At 37.1% G+C, this 19,810-nt stretch overlaps 1 protein-coding gene across 1 annotated transcript; it reads right to left on the minus strand.

The window, feature by feature from the left end:
• Positions 1-595: 595 nt before the first annotated feature.
• On the minus strand, positions 596-1,129 carry LOC124888850. The gene is made up of 2 exons (XM_047400142.1): positions 1,030-1,129; positions 596-921 (listed from the first exon to the last, which is right to left on the minus strand). Exons 1-2 carry the CDS (start codon positions 1,127-1,129, stop codon positions 596-598), a joined length of 426 nt encoding a protein of 141 aa, XP_047256098.1.
• Positions 1,130-19,810: the final 18,681 nt, after the last annotated feature.

The raw sequence follows: 19,810 nt of genomic DNA on the forward strand, positions 1-19,810 counted from the left end.
AGTTGAAACCCTTATGATTTCTTGGGGTTTGGAGTTTGAGAGTGAAATAATCGATGTTGTGTCATGAAAATTGATGGGAATATGGTTATGTAATGTTTAAAGGTCGTCTATAAGTGAAATAACCCCATTACCCTTCATTTCCAATTAAAATAGAACAAAATGACCAAAATTTACGTAGGTCGTGGCACAGACCTCATTACGGAGGCTATCTTCTATGCCACGGACCCTATCACAGAGCCCCCAGCCTCTGAGATACGGGGGCTATTATGGTGACTAGCCTCCATGATATGGGGCTATCGCAGAGGCTTACTACCTCCGTGATCCAAAATTACCTCGAACCCTATTCAAAAATTCCAAAACTCCTCTGGGTTACCCTTTTAAATTCGTTAAATGTAATTATAGTCAAAGTTAAAATTTCAAGCACGGGAAGGTCGAAAATAAAATACCCAAAATTTTGAGGGTGTTACATTATCTCCCCTTAGGATCACTCATCGTCGAATAATGAGTTAGGATACGTTTCGCATGACAATGATGACAACACACCAAAATCAAAAGATAAACCCAGATAATAACAAGAAAGAATTGAATTCGTACCTCAAGCTTCTTCATCCGCCACATGAAATAGAAATGGATACTTAGCCTTAATATCCTCTTTCGCCTCCCAAGTGGCTTCTTCTACTTTATGATTCCTCAAAAGGACCTTTACCAACGATACATCTTTAGTCCGCAACCTACGAACTTGTCTATCTAAGATCTCTATTGGAACCTCTTCATAAGATAAGAAATCTGAGACACCAACATTCTTAATAGACACCACTAAGGAAGGATCACCTACGCATTTCATCAACATGGAAACGTGAAACAGAGGGTGAATAGAACCTAAACTCATAGTCAATTCTAACTCATAAGCAACATTTCCCACTTTCATTAAGATCAAACAAGGACTGACGTAACAGAGACTGAGTTTTCTCTTCTTTGCAAAATGCATCACTCCCTTCATGAGAGAAACCTTCAAGAACACCCAATCACCCACATCAAACTCCAATTCTCTTCTCCTCATGCCTGCATAGGACTTTTGGCGAATTCGGGCAGTCTTAGGCCTATCCTGAATCACCTTTACTTTCTCCATAGCTTGATGGACTAAATCAGGACCGAACAACCTTACCTCACCAACTTCGAACCACCCAATAGGGATCTACACCTCCTATCATACAAAGCCTCAAATAGTGTCATACCAATACTAGAATGATAAATTTTATTATAAGCGATCTCGACAAGAGGTAAGTGGTCAACCCAACTATCACCAAAGTCAATTAAACAAGCTCGAAGCATATCCTCTAAAGTCTAAATGGTCCTTTTCATTTGTCCATCCATCTACGGGTGGAAAGCGGTACTGAGTGTCACTTTAATCCCTAAAACTCATTGAAACAACCACCAAAAATGAGAAGAAAAATGAGTGCCATGATTCAAAATAATGGAAACAGGAGTACCATACAACTTCATAACCTCCTAAATGTATAACTTTGCATAATCTTCGATAGAATAAGTAGTCCTCACAAGCAAAAGTTTGCAGACTTAGTCATCCTATCCACAGCGACCCAAATAGAATTGTACTATTTAGATGACCGCGGAAGACCGGTAACAAAATCCATATTTATCACTTTGTACTTTCATACAGGTAACTTAATTTCTTGAGACAACCCACTAGGCCTCAAGTTTTCCAGTTTTACTTGTTGACACACTATGCAATTAGCCACTAAATTGGCCACATCTCTCTTCATATTATTCCACCAATAAATCTGCTTAAGATCATGATACATTTTTGTCGAACCAGGGTGAATCAAATAATGCAACTCATGAGCTTCGGCAAAAATTCTACCTTGCAGCCTATCCACATCGAAAACACACAACCTCTTTGGTACCTCAAAGTACCATCACCACCAATCTCAAAAGCCATTACCTTTTTCCTACCCATATCATCCTTGATTTTCATCAAGAGAGGATCCAACACCCATTTCTTCTTTACCTTAGTACCAAGAGATGACTTCACAACCTCTTGCTCAAACACACCACCATCCTCAGAACCTAAGAGATGAACTCCAAGATTAGACATATGGTGAATATCCTTCACACAATCCCATTTCTCCTCTTTCACATGAGACAAGATCCCCATTGAGACCCTACTATGAGCATCAACAACCACGTTAGATTTACCTGGGTGATAGTTGAGACTCATGTTGTAATCTCTGAGCAACTCAAGTGATTCCTGAGATTTAACTCCTTCTAGGTGAAAACATACTGTAGGTTCTTATGATCTAAAAAGATGTCAATATGAACCCCATATAGATAATGCCGTCAAATTTTTAATGCGAACACCACAACCAATAATTCCAAATCATGAATCAGATAATTCCTCTTATGAAATTTCAACTTCCTAGAAGCATACGCTACCACCTTTCCATGCTAAATCAACACAAAACCAAGTCCCACACAGGACGTATCACAATAAACCATGAATCCATCACTGCCTTGGGTAGGGTCAAAAATGGAGTGGAAGTCAATTTATCTTTCAGCTTCTCAAAACTCCCTTCACAAGTATCGATCTATAGAAACTTCACCTTTTTCTGAGTCAACTTAGTAAATGGTGCAGCAATTAATGAAAAGCTATCTACAAACCTCCAATAATAACCCACTAAACCCAAGAAGCTCTGAATATCAATTGGAGTCATGGGTCTAGGAAACTTCTTAATCACTGTAACCTTCTGTGTATCTGCCATGATCCCTTCACTAGAAATAACAAGACCCAAAAAAGTAACAGCATTCAACCAAAACTCACACTTAGAAAACTTAACATATATTGTTGATCCTTTAAGGTCTGCAACACAACATAGAGGTGATTGGCATAATCCAACTCACTCTTCGAATATACCAAAATATCATCTATAAACACAATCATAAATAAATCCAGAAACTGATAGAATACCTGGTTTATGAGATCTATAAATTCCATCAGGGCATTGGTTAACCCAAAAGACATAACCAAGAACTCAAAATGCCCATACCAGTTGAGAAAGAAAGTCTTAGGGATATCCTCCTCCCTAATCATTAGTTGATGATAGCCCAAATAGAGGTTAATTTCAGAGAAACACTTAGCACCCTAAAGCTGGTTGAACCAATCATCAATCCTAGGAAGAGGGTACTGATTCTTCATAGTTACCTTGTTTTACTGGTGGTAATCAATACATATCCAAAGAGAACCATCCTTATTACACATAAAGAGAACAGGATCACCCCACGGAGACACTAAGGAAGATAAAATTCTTGTCAAGAAGATCCTTCAAATTCTCCTTAAGCTTTTTCAACTCAGTCGGAACCATTCTATAAGGAGGGATAGAGATAGAACGAGTGTCATTATAAGATCAATCTCAAAATCAATTTCCCTATCAAGAGGAACACCAGGAAGATCATTAGGGAAAACCTCATGAAATTCACTAACCACGACAACAGATTGTAAAGAAGGACCCTTCGAGTTAAAATCTTTAACCCAAACCAAATGATAAAGACACCCCTTGAAAATCAATTTCTAGGCTCTAAGATAAGATATGAACCTTCTCTTAATCACTAGGGATCTCCCTTTCCACTCAATAACCAGCTCATTAAGGAATTTAAAGATGACCTTATAGGTATGACAATCTAAAGAGGCATAGCATGAGTGCAACCAGTCCATACCTAAGATAATATCAAAGTCTAGCATGTCTAATTCAAACAGATCCATCAAGGTTTCCCTACCACCAACAGATATTACACAACCCTTATAGACCCTTCTAGCAACCATTGAGTCACACATTGGGGTAGAAATAAAAAAGAGGTCTGAAATACACTCAGGACCAAAACCAAAATGCATAGCCACAAATGGGGTCACATAAGAAAGAGTAGACCCCGAGTCAAGTAAATAGTATAAATAATAAGAGAAGAGTTTTTACATACCAGTGGCGATATTAGGGGATGCCTCAGACTCCTGACGAGTAGTAATAGCATAGAGGAGGTTCTGACCAGTACCGAAGCCAGAAGTGGCACCTTTTGGGCAAGAGTTAATGAAGTAGAAATAGGAACCTTATTGGCCCCAAAAGCAACTTTGGAATGATAATTCCTCTACAAATGACCAATTTGACCACAACTAAAACATTGATTCTTTCCCTCATCATAGAAAACACAATGCGTTTGACCATAAAATATGTAAGAAGGATATGATAGAGCTGACTGGGCCCTACTAACCTAAGATTGGGCACTTTGTGCTCTATAACTATCACCACTCTAAAAATGATGATCCTTGAATGACTTTAGGTAAGGTGCACTAGCTGTCGAAAAGGATCCAAAGTTGCCCCACTTCTTCTTCGACCACTTTCCACTCTGCTGTTAACCTTCACCTTAATCTAAATATCAGAATTTCCTACTCTATCTCTTTCATATATCTGGTTGCCTCTTTTTTCCTCCTCAACCTATTGAATATATACTACCAGTTGAGAGATGTCCATATCCTTGTTCAACAAGGCAGCCTTTCTCTCTAAAATCAACTCACAAAATAATCTAGAAGCAAGTTTCCTTATTCTAGGCCCTATGCTAGACACTAGCTTAGGAGCATATCATAATAGCTAATGAAACTTTAAGGCATACTCTTTTACTATCATCCTGCCTTGCTTTAAATTCACAAATTCCTCAACTTTCACTTCCCTTAACTCCTGAGAAAGAAGCGGTCCAGAAAAGCAGTAGAGAAATCATCCCACAAAGTAAACTCAGCATCATCACCCCTAAGCCTCTCTCACTACTCATACTATTAGTACGCTACATCCTTCAACTGATAAAGAGTAAATTTCACACCCCCTACTTCAGTAGCATGTATAACCCGAAAGATCTTCTCTATCTCATCTATAAAATTTTGAGGATCCTCTTCAACCTTAGTACCAGTGAAATTCGAAGGGCTCAGTCTCATAAACTGGCCAACTCTAGTTGCCTCAAATAAACTCCTTGTTATACTAGCAGGACCCATCTGATATGAATGAGATATCACCAACTGGGTCAACATACAAATGGACTGTCGAAACTCAGCATTAGTAATATCTCCCTAAGGTGGTTGAGTATGAGTGCCACCAGCTGGAGAAATATTAGTGGAGAACTCCATGGGGATAATTAGAAGCAGCAACCCTAGACCGGGTCTATACCCCATAAGTTGGACGAGATCCTGCAATATTGTCCTCAAGAAGGATAGATGAGTTCCCATAAGGTTCAGATCATTTGGTAGGCATGATCTAAAAGGCAAATAAATAGTAGTAAGAGGAATCCAAGGACTTAGATTCTATAGCCCAAAAATATGACAATAAAAAAGGAAAACATTCCTAAATGCCTCGTATCCACTTAATTATAAGTGTGGTGCGCTACACACCCCTGAAAGAGACTCTACTTAACATGGCTTTATGGACACCCCATGACACTAAAACCTAGGCTCTGACACCAACTTTGTCATAACCCGAACCAGGTTCTGGTCATGATAGGCATCCCAAGTCCACCAAGGATCAGAGATGACCCCTGAAATAATTCAAATACAACCAATAACACCTAGCAGCGGATGAATACCAATGAAAGATAAAATATAATAAGAAATCTAAGAAAATGTATATTGGATCAATATCTGAAAACATCCACAATACCCAAGTCCGCAGTATCCATAAAGCCTCTAACAAAATCGAGTACCAATAGAGTGTTGGGACATGGCCCCGACCACAGCCAAAAACAAATATGAAACAAAGTCTATGACATCATGAACCAAACATAAAATAAAGTCTTCTGAAGTATGGAAACCACAAACACCTGATCATTGTGCAGGAGGAGAAGAAGTATGGCCAGTTTCTGCAGTGCGTGAGGATACAATGTCTGAAGACTGTTAGCGGTTGGAGAGCTAGTATGTAACTAAGGGATAAGGGAACAAATAATGCCATAGATAATAATTCAGAACTAGTTAAATTGTATAGCTTGACAGTCATAAACTATCCATGGGCTATATGGGTTCAATTGTAACCCCCTAATCAAGCCCTAATGCGTGTATCTTAAAATATCATAGAAGGTTGGGGATTTCGATGTACCCTTCACTAACTATGATAAATTTATATATATACAGTTAGGGGATTAATTTGTACCCCACAAGCACATGGTCTTCAAGACCAACCCTTACATCAGAAAAAATGACTTTCCAATCTCAGTTCTTCAGACACACACCTTCATGGCTAGTTATACAACCCGTTTTAAGCCTAATTAAAACATTTAGCATATAACCTATTTACCAAATTTCAGGAGTTAATCATAAAGGCATTAATAAGTGTTATCATCATACTAATTGTAGCTTACAAACAATGACAATAATCCAACACCTAGGGGATTCCTTCGTACCCTGCAGACTCCATTATTAAAATAACTTAGGGGATTCCTTCGTACCCCACAAGGTTTTTATAAATTATTCACTTGGAGGATTTCTTCGTACCCCATAAGGTTTTCATAAATCATTCACTTGGGGGATTCCATCGTACCCTACAAGGTTTTCAGAACCATCCTTAACCATTAACCATTTATGCCATGCATTGGTTTTAAGGAAGTAAACCAAACCAATCATTTCCATACCAATGCATTAATACAAGTGAGAAAACCAAACTAGGTGACAAAATCATATTCATTGATAATTTCACAAATAAGTTGAGGGCACATTATTTCCAAACCATATACCAAAGCAAAATCATCAAATTAGGGATTAACCATGACCCCTCCAATTAATTATGTTATGACCCGAACCGGGGCCCTGATCGTGATGAGTATTTTGAACCATCAAGGCCCGAAACACCCCTTATCTATCTGGTAATCATGCATATGACTTATATGAAAAAAATACAGAAGATACACTATATAATAGAAACATGGTCAAGAATCATATGAAAACAATAATGGGGAATAATGTCCCACAGTCTCAATCAACATCTCTATAACATCTGCGAAATCTCTACTATATGACTGAAACAAATATCTATGTGAAAATTGGGACAAGGCCCCCAGTAGACCCAAAACTAATAAATGATAAATGAAACTACCAGATATCAGGCCTTCCGAAATATAGAAGGCTCACTAAGTGACTCTGTGAATCTGTCTAAGGAAATCTACTGATTTTTTGGACCCCTAGACTGTGCCTCCGATCTTGGAAGGGAAGGGGGTCAATACAAAAGTACTGGTACACAGAGATATCAAAACAAAACATAATAGTTTTACAAAATATAGTTGAGAGCCATTATAAAGCAGTTTCATATCAAATCATTTGAAAACACATTGGCGTAATGTAATTGTTTTCAGCAACAATACAATGCAGCTGAGCTAGGTAGAATACCCTACATATCACATTTACACCAACTGTCAAACCTCGATTGTCATAGAGATTAGAGTATAAGTGAGGGAAAGACACATAAGATCACATAGCAGGGTGTCTCGACACAATGGTTGTGCACTAGATCACAAAGCAGGACTCCTAACCATAGTTCCAATTTGGGAATGGCATAAAGTCAGGTACGCAAGATCACAAAGCATGGTACAAAGTTCCCATGTCGGCAAACACGGTTTCCAGCAATGAGCCCTTACACTGAAATGCCTTCTTCGGGCATCCACCTATCTCATGTAAAATCAATGCATTGAAATTTCATCTGATTCAATCACATATCATATTCTATAGGGTATCGTCATACCCAAATTGCAAGCCATCAATATCACATTATTATTTCATGTAACTATTATATTTATCATATTTCAACACAATAAACCTCTCCTTGAAAGTCGAAAATCATATCCACTTTTAAAATAGTTCATGTCATACTTGTCAAGATGATTTCAAATAATTCACATCATATGAAAATTTCAAACAATTTCATATCAAGAGAGGGGTTTCATATAATACATGCTCTCAAGTTAACATCTTTTGAATCACAAGCATATGCATATATAATATATCAAATCACTTCGAAAATAGGCCTAAAGACCAAATCAATATCATAAAGATGCTTGAAACATGTTTATATTCATAATTTCAAAACTCTCATTTTTAAAATATGAATTTTTAAGCCCATGAGATTTTTGAGATAACCCCACGTACCTCTATATGCGAATATGATAGGTGCTTCTTGAAGCCTACATTGCGGGGATTCCAAATTTTCAATTTATTTTGAAAACCCATGGTTGAATCTTGAGTTGTTGGGGTTTTTATTTTGAAACCCTAAAGGGTGTTCTTGAGAGAAAATTTGAGAAAAAGATTATATTTTGATGAATTGAGGGCTACGAAATTTGGGTGAGGTGAAATGACTAAAATGCCCCTAAGAAAACAAACAAATTTAAAACTGTCCCTCAGTTGATAAGCTGATAGGCTAAAGTAAAACGGGTATAACTCCTTACTCAGATGTTGGATTTGGATGAAACCATTTGAGTTAGAAACAACACTCAAAGATCTTTCATTTGATAGGTATCATCTCTCCTAATTCATTATATTCAGAGAGTTATGATCATTTGAAGTTGACCCTGAAATACTGAAAACTGGGCAATAGGCTATGCGTTTTGCTACTATTTTGAAATCCAAACACAGCCTTATGTATTTTGAAAAATTCCAAAACTTATCCGAGATGTACTATGATCTTGCCCGATCGTAATGCAACTTGAAAATCTAAAAATGAATATCGGGAAGGTTGAAAAGTTGTCTCCCGAAGATTGCCAGCTAAAATGACTCTAAGTCCTCATTACACTTAGAAAAATATTCTAGTTGTTAGCCCCTCAAACATAACACTAAAAATGAAATCGACTCGAGAATTTTACGGGACATTATGATAGAAGTGTTTACCACACATTTTTTAATAAATAATAATTTAGTTCGGGTCTATATACATAGGAACGATGGTCTAAACTCTAGCCCGAAAATATGGGGTGTTACATTATCTCCCCCTTGGGATCATTCATCCTCGAATGATGGGTAGGAACATATTGAAGCTTAGAGGTAAGGAATAATATAGACATGATATGTTTCTCTTAGAAAGAAAACACTGATATGAAACATGACTATAAGGCTGGAACTACTGATGTTCTAAATTCTTATACCAGACGTGCATATCTGATGCATGGAATACACGACTGAAGCTATTCATAATCTGAATTCTTCTAATGAACGTGAATATTTGATGCATGGATCTGTGACTGAGTTATTCTCATGAACGCAGGACTAAATACACTGATAAGCTGAAATTTTTCTATTGAACATGCATTTCTAATGCATGCATATCTGACTGAACTGACGTATGAATGTATGACTGAATACGCAATGATAGCTGGTGCGATGCTTGTAATAAGAATCTATGCATGCAACTGAATGAGGTGTCTCCCCCTTGGGATCCTATGTCCCTTTATGATTGCTCAATTAACTAAGTGTAACGCCTCAAAAAATGGGACCCGGAGCATCACATGGTGCTTGAGGCTACGAGTAGCCCCAAGCTAACCCTTTGAGCCATTTTCATTCAGTTCAATACAAATAAATGGGGTTTCTATAAATAACCCTCAAATATCAACAGAGTAATCATCATCCAAGAATAAAAAAATTTCAGAAAGATAACAAAATATGACTTATTAGTCAACTCCCAACATCTATAGTAGTCTAACAAGCCTCTAAGAAAATCAATAAAACCAGCGAGCCATTGAGAGATGCCCCAACTGACTCATACTCAGTTATCAAATGTAAACAATTTCGTGAAACCAACATCAGACATCACACCCTCGGAACATGAGGACTCACCACAACAGAGGATGTAGAACAGCGTGCCTGAAGAATCACTGTCGAACCTGGAACTAAGCACCTGAACCTATATTCTGAGAAAATGCAGCCCACATCCAAAGATATGGGTCAGTACCAGGGAAAGAAACCGAGTATATGGGGGTGTATGCAGTTGTATAAACATCATAATCATAAATATTTATAAGAAATATGCAGGGTGTATGAAAGACTCACATAGCCCGAAGAAAATCATCATAATCATGAGAGGATGAAATAAGTACAATAACACATGTGAGTCATCATATAATTTCTCAATCACATTCAGTTCATCAAGAATATCAATTCTCATAATGTAAATATCATTTAAATCTTTTGAAAGAATAACTTTCACAATTCCAGTTTTAAATCACTTCATAATTCACCATAGACACAAGGAAACACACACACTGGTAGATCCTATAACCGACATAAACCATGTGAGCTACATGGAGTCCAACGTACAACCCACGTTGGGGAGAGACATCCTATCCTTGCCATTGGAGTAGGACTATCGATATCAAATCCACACAAACTAGTGATCACTATATAAATTAGCCTCAGGCTCACTCCTATGGGGGAACGTAGTTCTAGGGAAGTAAGGTCGCTTTATACCTCCGACTCGGTGCTAAAGATTTCTCCCGGACTTAGCTCAGATCACTTCAAAAACAATCCACAACAAAATAATTTTAGTAATATATAAATATACATTGGGAGCCATCATGCTTCCCATCTATCAAAATCAACCACGTTGTGGATTTCTTTCACACTCGTGTTCAAAACAACACCGTTAAGACCAAAAGGTCAAATTGTTTAAAATATCTCAAATATTCAACATCAACGTGCTTATAACACACACTTTCTCAAAAAAACACAATTTTCAATGGGGATTCACGACCCAAATATCAAAATCATGATAAATATCATTTAAGATTCATGCTTTATATCTCCACACATGTAAATTCATCTTTCAAAATCATAAACATCAAGATTTTATAATAATCATCATAAGATATGGGTTCATGCTTCAAATTCATAAAAGTCAAATAAAAATCATTCCTTTGTAAAGAAAATTACTTTTGGGCACAAGAACGAAAGAGAGTTCTTATTGAAAAACCCCACATACCTTGAATGATGAACTTTAGATCGATACTCATTTTTGAGATGTTAATCGTGCCTTTGAATGATGGTTCTTGGAGTTCTTGAACTAGGAACTTGGAATCTTGAATAAATTTGCAGAATTAATGGTGAACTTTGGAGGTTGTTGAAGTTGGATGTAGGAGCTTAGGGTTTTCTTTTTGAGGGAATTTGATGAAATATAACATATAATGCTTCTAATAGGCTTTAATATAGGGTTTGGATGGATTTTGGGTGAGGGGGAATGACCAAAACGCCCCAAAAAATCAAATAATTCTCGAATCTGTCCTTTGGTGGACTGTTTTGATAGTCTAAAGTTGATCAACCATAACGTTTTACTTCGATATCTAAATTGGATGAAACCAATTTCATTAGAAAGAGAACTCTCATATCTTTCCGTTGATATATAGTATCTCACCTAGATCATTATGTACGAGGATTTATGATCATTTGAAGTTGACCCAAAAATTCACTTTTGTTAGGCTGAAGTAGATCGACCATAACTTTTTTCTCCGATAGACAAATTGGATGAAACCAATTTCATTGGAATGAGAACTCACAGAGATTTTCGTTAATATATAGTAGATCACCCAGATCATTATGTACAAGGATTTATGATTGTTTAAAGTTGGAGAAAAAATACGCTAAGCCTCAGTACTTTTTCCTGCACGTTTTACTGTTCACTCCTATTCACAGTTCGATTGGAATGTTCATAACTCGTCGCTCGGGTGTCCATTTCGGATGATCCACATATCGTTGGAAAACTTATTCGATACTCTATGAAATGGTGGGTCATAATCTAAGACATTCGACACGGAAAAATTTATAATTCATTCTAGAAGATAGAACCCAAAATGTTTACGCACAAAGTTTTAACCAAAAATTTCCTGGGGTATTACATCATCCCCTCTTGGAAACATTCATCCTCAAATGATGCTAGACATGCCAATATTAGATAGGGAATAGAACATACAGCTTAAACCTTTCGTTAGACTTATCACCATATCGTTTCTCACTCTAAATGCAACATAGAATTCATAAATTCAAGAAACTACAGCTGAACACATAATAAATGACAGCTGAACTGCTGCAACTTTTATCAAAAGTGCATGATTTAGGAAAGAACGGTACCTTCAGCTTGATCAGAGTTAACGGAAAATAGGTGCGGGTACTTGGATCGCATATCTGCCTCAGCTTCCCAAGTTGCACCCTCAACAGATTGGTTTCGCCACAACACCTTGACCAAGGGAACTTCTTGTTTCCTTAGTCTTCGGACACTGAAATCAAGAATCTCAATAGGAATCTCATCGAAAGAAAGATTTTCTTGAATGTCAGCACTCATAGAGGAATCCACTACCATAGCATCGCTAATATGCTTTCTAAGCATAGAGACATGGAATATTGGATGAACAGAGGACAACTTGGAAGGCAACTCGACCTCATAATCTACCTTACAACACGGCTAAAAATTTTATAAGGACCAACATAACGGGGACTAAGCTTCCCCTTCTTTCTGAATCTCTTCACCCCCTTCATAGGTGAAATTTTCAAATACACTAGGTCACCAACTTCAAACTCAAGGTCTCTCTTTCTAACATCCGCATATGACTTCTTACGACTCTGCACAGTTTTCAACCTTTCCCTAATCAACTTAACTTTTTCCATAACCTCAAATACCAAATCAGGACCACTCACAGCCGCTTCACCCACATCGAACCAACTTATGGGTGATCTACACTTCCTCTCATATAAAGCTTCTAACGGAGCCATGCCAATACTAGAGTGAAACTGTTATTATAAGCAAACTCTATCAATGGTAAGTGATCATCCCAACTTTTCTTGAAGTCAAGTGTACAAGCTCTCAACATATCCGCTAAGGTCTGGATGGTCCACTCAGCCTGAACATCGGTGTGCAGATGAAAAGAAGAACTCAAAAGCACTTGGGTACAAAGACCCTTCTAAAAAGCTTTCCAAAATTATGAAGCGAACTGAGTACCCCTATCCGAAATAATAGACAAGGGAAATCCATGCAGTCTGACTAGCTCTCGGATATACAATCTAGCGTAATCCTCAGCAATATATGAAGTATGAACAGGCAAAGAAATGAGCAGACTTAGTCAACCTACCAACCACAACCCAAATGGAATCATGATGGCATCGAGAAGGAGGTAAACCAATTACGAAGTCCATATTTATCTCTTCCCACTTCCAGGTAGGAATACTAAACTCTTGCATCATGCCACCAGGTCTTTGGTGTTCAACCTTAAATTGTTGGCATGTTGCACACTTAGCTACAAATGCTGCTATATTTTTCTTCATGCCACTCCACCAATAGATTTCTCACAAGTCTCGGTACATATTGGTGGCACCAGGATGAATAGAATATCCCAGCCCGTGCGCTTCATCCATAATCCTGTGTCTCAGATCATCAACATTCGGGACACATAATCTACCCTGCAATCTTAACACACCATCTCCCCCTTGGAAGAAAACCTCTACTTTCTGGTCCTTGACTGACTCCTTCAGTCTAACCAAACTAGCATCTAAGTATTGCTTTTCCTTCACTTCCGAAACCAAGGAGGATTAGGCACTACTCTGAACCCCTATACTACCTTCAGCACAGTCAAACAACCTAACCCCTAATCTAGCCAAACGATGTACATCACGAGCCAACTCTTTCTTACCTTCTACCACATGCGAAACACTGCCCATGGAAACTCTACTTAGGGTATCTGCCATAGCATTGGCCTTGCCCGGATGGTACAGCACACTCATATCATAGTCCTTTAACAATTCTAACCATCGTCTCTGCCTAAGATTCAATTCTCTCTGGGTAAACACATACTGCAAACTTTTATGATCAGTGAAAACATTAACATGGACACCATAAAAATAGTGTCTCTAAATTTTCAAAGCAAACACAACAGCAGCCAACTCAAGGTCATGGGTGGGGTAATTTTTCTCATGGGGTTTTAACTGTCTAGAAGCATAAGCTATCACCTTACCCTTTTGCATTAATATGCAACCCAACTCAACTCTCGAAGCATCACAGTACACCACAAAACCATCAACACCATCAGGCAAAGTCAAAACAGGGGCTGAAGTGAGTCTAGTCTTCAACTCCTGAAAACTCTTCTCACAAGATTCAGACCACAAGAACTTCACTTTCTTTTGGGTCAACCGAGTCATAGGAGATGCTATAGAGGAGAAACCCTCAACAAAATAGCGGTAATAGCCAGCTAAACCCAAGAAACTTTAGATATCAGCTGGAGAAATAGGTCTAGGCTAATTTCTAACAGCTTCGGTCTTTTGGGGATCAACTCTAATACCCTCGAAAGAAATGATATGACCCAGAAAAGCAACTGACCTTAGCCAAAACTCACACTTACTAAACTTGGCAAACAACTTATGATCTCTAAGGGTTTACAAGACAGTTCAGAGATGATCAGAATGTTCATCCTCACTAAGGGAGTACACCAGTATATCATCGATGAACACTATGAAAAACATATCAAGATATAGTCTGAACATTTGCAGTAACAGCTTGGGCTAGCGCCTGAAAGGCTGCCCAAAATTCAGCATCAGACACATTTTCATTCAATGGGTCAGCGGGTTGAGGATGTTGACCATCATTATTTCTTCTCACTCGACGTAGAGGCATATTTCTAAAAGAGGAGAGCATGAATCAATAGCAGAGAGAGACACTTTAAGCACGATAGACTTCTAAAAGAAAGAATCACACTTTTTCCTAAAACGCCTTGTAGCCTCTTGCTCATAGATGTGGCACGCTATACACCAATGATCAAGACTCTACTTAACGCGGCTTGTCAGACTCCCTAGGATACCTTAAAACCTTAGGCTCTGATACCAAGTTTGTAACGCCCCAAAAAATGGGTCCCGAAACGTCACACTGTGGTTGAGGCTACGAGTAGCCCCAAGCTAACCCTTTGAGCCATTTTTATTCAGTTCAACACAAATCAATGGGGTTTTCATAAATAACCCTAAAATATCAACAGAGTAATCATCATCCAAGAATAAAAGAATTTCAGAAAGATAACAAAATATGACTTATTAGTCAACTCCCAACATCTATACTAGTCTGACAAGCCTCTAAGAAAATCAATAAAACCAGCGAACCATTGAGACATGCCCCAACTGACTCATACACAGTTATCAAATGTAAACAATTTCGTGAAACCAACATCAGACATCACATCCTCGGAACATAAGGACTCACCACAACAGAAGATGTAGAACAGTGTGCCCGAAGAATCACTATCAAACCTAGAACTGAGCACCTGAACCTACATTCCAAGAAAACGCAGCCCACATCCAAAGATGTGAGTCAGTACCAGGGAAAGGAATCGAGTATATGGGGGTGTATGCAGTTGTATAAACATCATCATCATAAATATTTATAAGAAATATGCAGAATGTATAAAAGACTCACATAGCTTGAAGAAAATCATCATAATCATGAGAGGATGAAATAAGTACAATAACACATGTGAGTCATCATATAATTTGTCAATCACTTTCAGTTCATCAAGAATATCAATTCTAATAATGTAAATATCATTTAAATCTTTCGAAAGAATAACTTTCACAATTCCACTTTCAAATCACTTCACCATTCACCATAGACACAAGGAAACACACACACATTGGGAGATCCTATAACCGACATAAACCATATGAGCTACATGGAGTCCAACATACAACCCACGTTGGGGAGAGCCGTCCTATCCTTGTCATCAGAGTAGGACTATCGATATCAAATCCACACAAACTAGTAATCACTATATAAATCAGCCTCAGGCTCACTCCTACGGGGGAACGTAGTTCAAGTGAAGTAAGGTCGCTTTATACCTCCCACTCGGTGCTAAATATTTCTCCCAGACTTAGCTCAGATCATTTTAAAGATAATCCATAACAAAACAATTTTAATAATATATAAATATACATTGGAAGCCATCATGCTTCCCATCTATCAAAATCAACCACGCTGTGGATTTCTTTCACACTCGAGTTCAAAACAACTCCATTAAGACCAAAAGGTCAAATCATTCAAAATATCTCAAATATTCAACATCAATGTGCTTATAACACACTTTCTCAGAAAAACATAATTTCCAATGGGGATTCACGACCCAAATATCAAAATTATGATAAATATTGTTCAAGATTCATGCTTTATATCTCCACACATGTAAATTCATCTTTCAAAATCATAAACATCAAGATTTCATAATAATCATCATAAGATATGGATTCATGCTTCAAATTATTAAAAGTTAAATAAAAATCATGCCTTTGTAAAGAAAATTACTTTTGGGCACAATAACGAAAGAGAGTTCTTGTTGAAAAATTCCACATACCTTGAATGATAAACTTTAGACCGATACTCATTTTTTAGATGTTAATCATGACTTTGAATGATGGTTCTTGGAGTTCTTGAACTAGGAACTTGGAATCTTGAATAAATTTGCAGAATTAATGGTGAACTTTGGAGGTTGTTGAAGTTGGATATAGGAGCTTAGGGTTTTCTTTTTTAGGGAATTTGATAAAATATAACATATAATGCTTCTAATAGGCTTTAATATAGGGTTTGGATGGATTTTGGGTGAGGCAGAATGACCAAAATGCCCCTAAAAATCAAATAATTCTCGAATCTGTCCTTTGGTGGACTATTTTGATAGTCTGAAGTATATCAACCATAACATTTTACTCCAATATTCAAATTGGATGAAACCAATTTCATTAGAAAGAGGACTCTCATAAATTTCCATTGATATATAGTATCTCACCCAGATCATTGTGCACGACGAGTTATGATTATTTGAAGTTGACCCAAAAATTCACTTTTGACAGGCTAAAGTAGATCGACCATAACTTTTTTTCTCCGATAGACAAATTGGATGAAACCAATTTCATTGGAAAAAGGACTCGTAGAGATTTCCGTTGATATATAGTAGATCACCCAGATCATTATGTACAAGGAGTTATGTTTGTTTAAAGTTGGAGCCAAAATACGCCAGGCCTCAGTACTTTTTTCTGCATGTTTTATTGTTCACTACTATTCACGGTTCGATCGGAATGTTTATAACTCGTTGCCTGGGTGTCTGTTTTGGATGATCCACATATCGTTGGAAAGCTTATTTGATACTCTAAGCAATGGTGGGTCATAATCTAAGACATTCCAAATCGAAAAAATTTATAATTCATTCTAGAAGATAGAACCCAACACGTTTACGTACAAAATTTCAATGAAAAATTTCTCGGGGTATTACACTAAGATACTCGAGGAACTGAAGCGATGCATAGGACACCTACGAATTGAATCATAACTAAACATCTGAAATCTGAATCTAATGCATAACACATGAACTGATCTATACTCGCAATTACTAGTATACTCTATCTTGGAATAGTAGCATGTCTGAGATTTTGGGTAGCATGAATAAATGAAAAGACGAGAAAATAAGCCATGCAAATCTTCTTGTTAAACTGACTTACTGACTATACAGACTGAATTATGTTGGACCTTCATACTTAACTGGAGTATTCTCTTCAACACTCTCTCTAAGGAAGTTCTAGCAGTAATAGGGAGCCATGAATCTTGGGTATGGATTACACGACACCCACTAAGGAATCATCACAATGACACCATGTAGTCTGGAATATAGACATATAACTCCTAAATTAGTATAGAATTACCAGACCTTTGGCAATACAACTTCTTACTTTCAAGCTTAGCACACTTCTCGAATATCCCTTTACTATACTATTCCCTATAAATATCATATTCATTCAATTCAGCTTAAAATTCTCATATGAGCATTGACAAATTTTATTTTATTTTCTACTAATTTTTGAAATAGCTTAATCCTTACACCGCGATCAAGCCTAACTCTAAGTCACAAAAATACAACATGCTACACTACGCTATTATTCTAAATCATATGATGCCACCTTCTATACCTGTTTTAAAGATTACATCCTAAGCATAACATGCCTTAACACTTCAATGACTACTCTGAACTCTTAATATAAAGTCGCTAATGTATATTGCGACCTTCCAGTACAATCCCAAAAAGTCATTCAAGCCTATTTTATAACCACATGTTGACTTTAAGGAAACCACCCATAAATACATACTTCACATAGTTTCTAAACTATTATCAATATAACTCCCACGCGCTACCCTAACACATACACACATAAACTTTTTCACTAACCATCACGTGTATCAAAGACTTGCCCCAACTCTTACTTCATACTTGTGGCCTTATCTAAGCAAGCACACTATGATCTTCTATCAACAAGAACATTTACATCATCACCACTATCATTACATAGGGAGGGTCACTAAAAGGTTAAAACATAAGATCCTGAAGCATGAAAAGATTTTAATACGGGACTGAGCACACTATAAACAGTGAGTACATGCGTCATTAGTTGCATGACCTCAACTAGAGTTCATAACATAAGGAATGTGATTCCGACTACTTGAATGAACTTGAACTCATTATCTTGGAACTGGAAGAGTATATGACTCTCTATCATATACAAAAATCATGAACTACGATCACGAAACTGGATCATAAGGAATGAGTAAGCATCCGAATAACTAAAAACAAATACTGAGGTAGGAATGGGTTGAGATTCACCCTCACTTTCTGATGTTCTAAATCATACTGCATCATTACTAGAATCTGAGAGCCTTATTTGGTCAGTCGTTCTATCATCTCCCCCTTAGCTTCAAGTCATCATCTAGAGTTTGGGAGATCCCTTACTAGATTCTAACTGAACTACACTTACTGCACTCTAGGGTCTGAAAGAAAAAAAATGATAATACATGCATATCGTAGACTTAACCCGAATGACTACCTATTGGGATACACTCTACCTTTCCAAAGCCACCAATACTTGTTTTTATCGGTTCAACCTTCAAAACTCAAACTTAGATTCTAACACTGAACATGGCTATTTAGATCACCATATACCATCTAACTAGTCTTTCTCCACTTAACGATTCAATGGTACCACTAGCCACACAAATTATGTAATAGTCTTAGAAAAATATGCCGCAACCTCATATCACCTTGGTATACTTCTACACCATACCTACAACATTATATTTCATTACAAATCAATTTAAACTTAATCCATTTCATACACCGTTCAAGCCTATCAGATCACTTTCATATAACTAACATCATTGATAAAGAAATTATCACATCCATCTTTATGAACTTCAACTGTTCAAACTTAATGTCTAGTGCTAAACATGATTTTACAACCCAACCTTACGCATGATTCTCACTTGGAAACCATGAAATAAACATCAAGAAACACTAGAACACTAGAACTTCATAACAACAATAATCGACCTTGACCTTACGGTCTTCCTTATCATAACTCACTAGCATGTACTATTTCAACACATCAAGCCTACTAATATTTATTCCCACAAATATACATCATTAATCTCATGCCACTATTCTTACATCCACATCCTACATTAAATTCAAGTCAATGGTCTAGCATCAATCATCTACCACCAATGACGAATGCAACATAATATACTAATCTATCAAATTGGAATATTCTATCCCAAATACTTCAAAATCTGCTACATACCTTCTCATAAGTAGTACTAGTTTACAACTATCAACAAAAGAAGGTCAAGGGGTAAGGTCACATAATAGACATGATCAACCTTAATCTTATATTATAACCCCATACAATCTTTTCTACTTATACGGATTTCTCATCTCATACTTACTCACTCAATCATACATT

This window comes from Capsicum annuum, chromosome 11, assembly GCF_002878395.1.
Source record: "Capsicum annuum cultivar UCD-10X-F1 chromosome 11, UCD10Xv1.1, whole genome shotgun sequence".
NCBI lineage: Eukaryota > Viridiplantae > Streptophyta > Magnoliopsida > Solanales > Solanaceae > Capsicum > Capsicum annuum.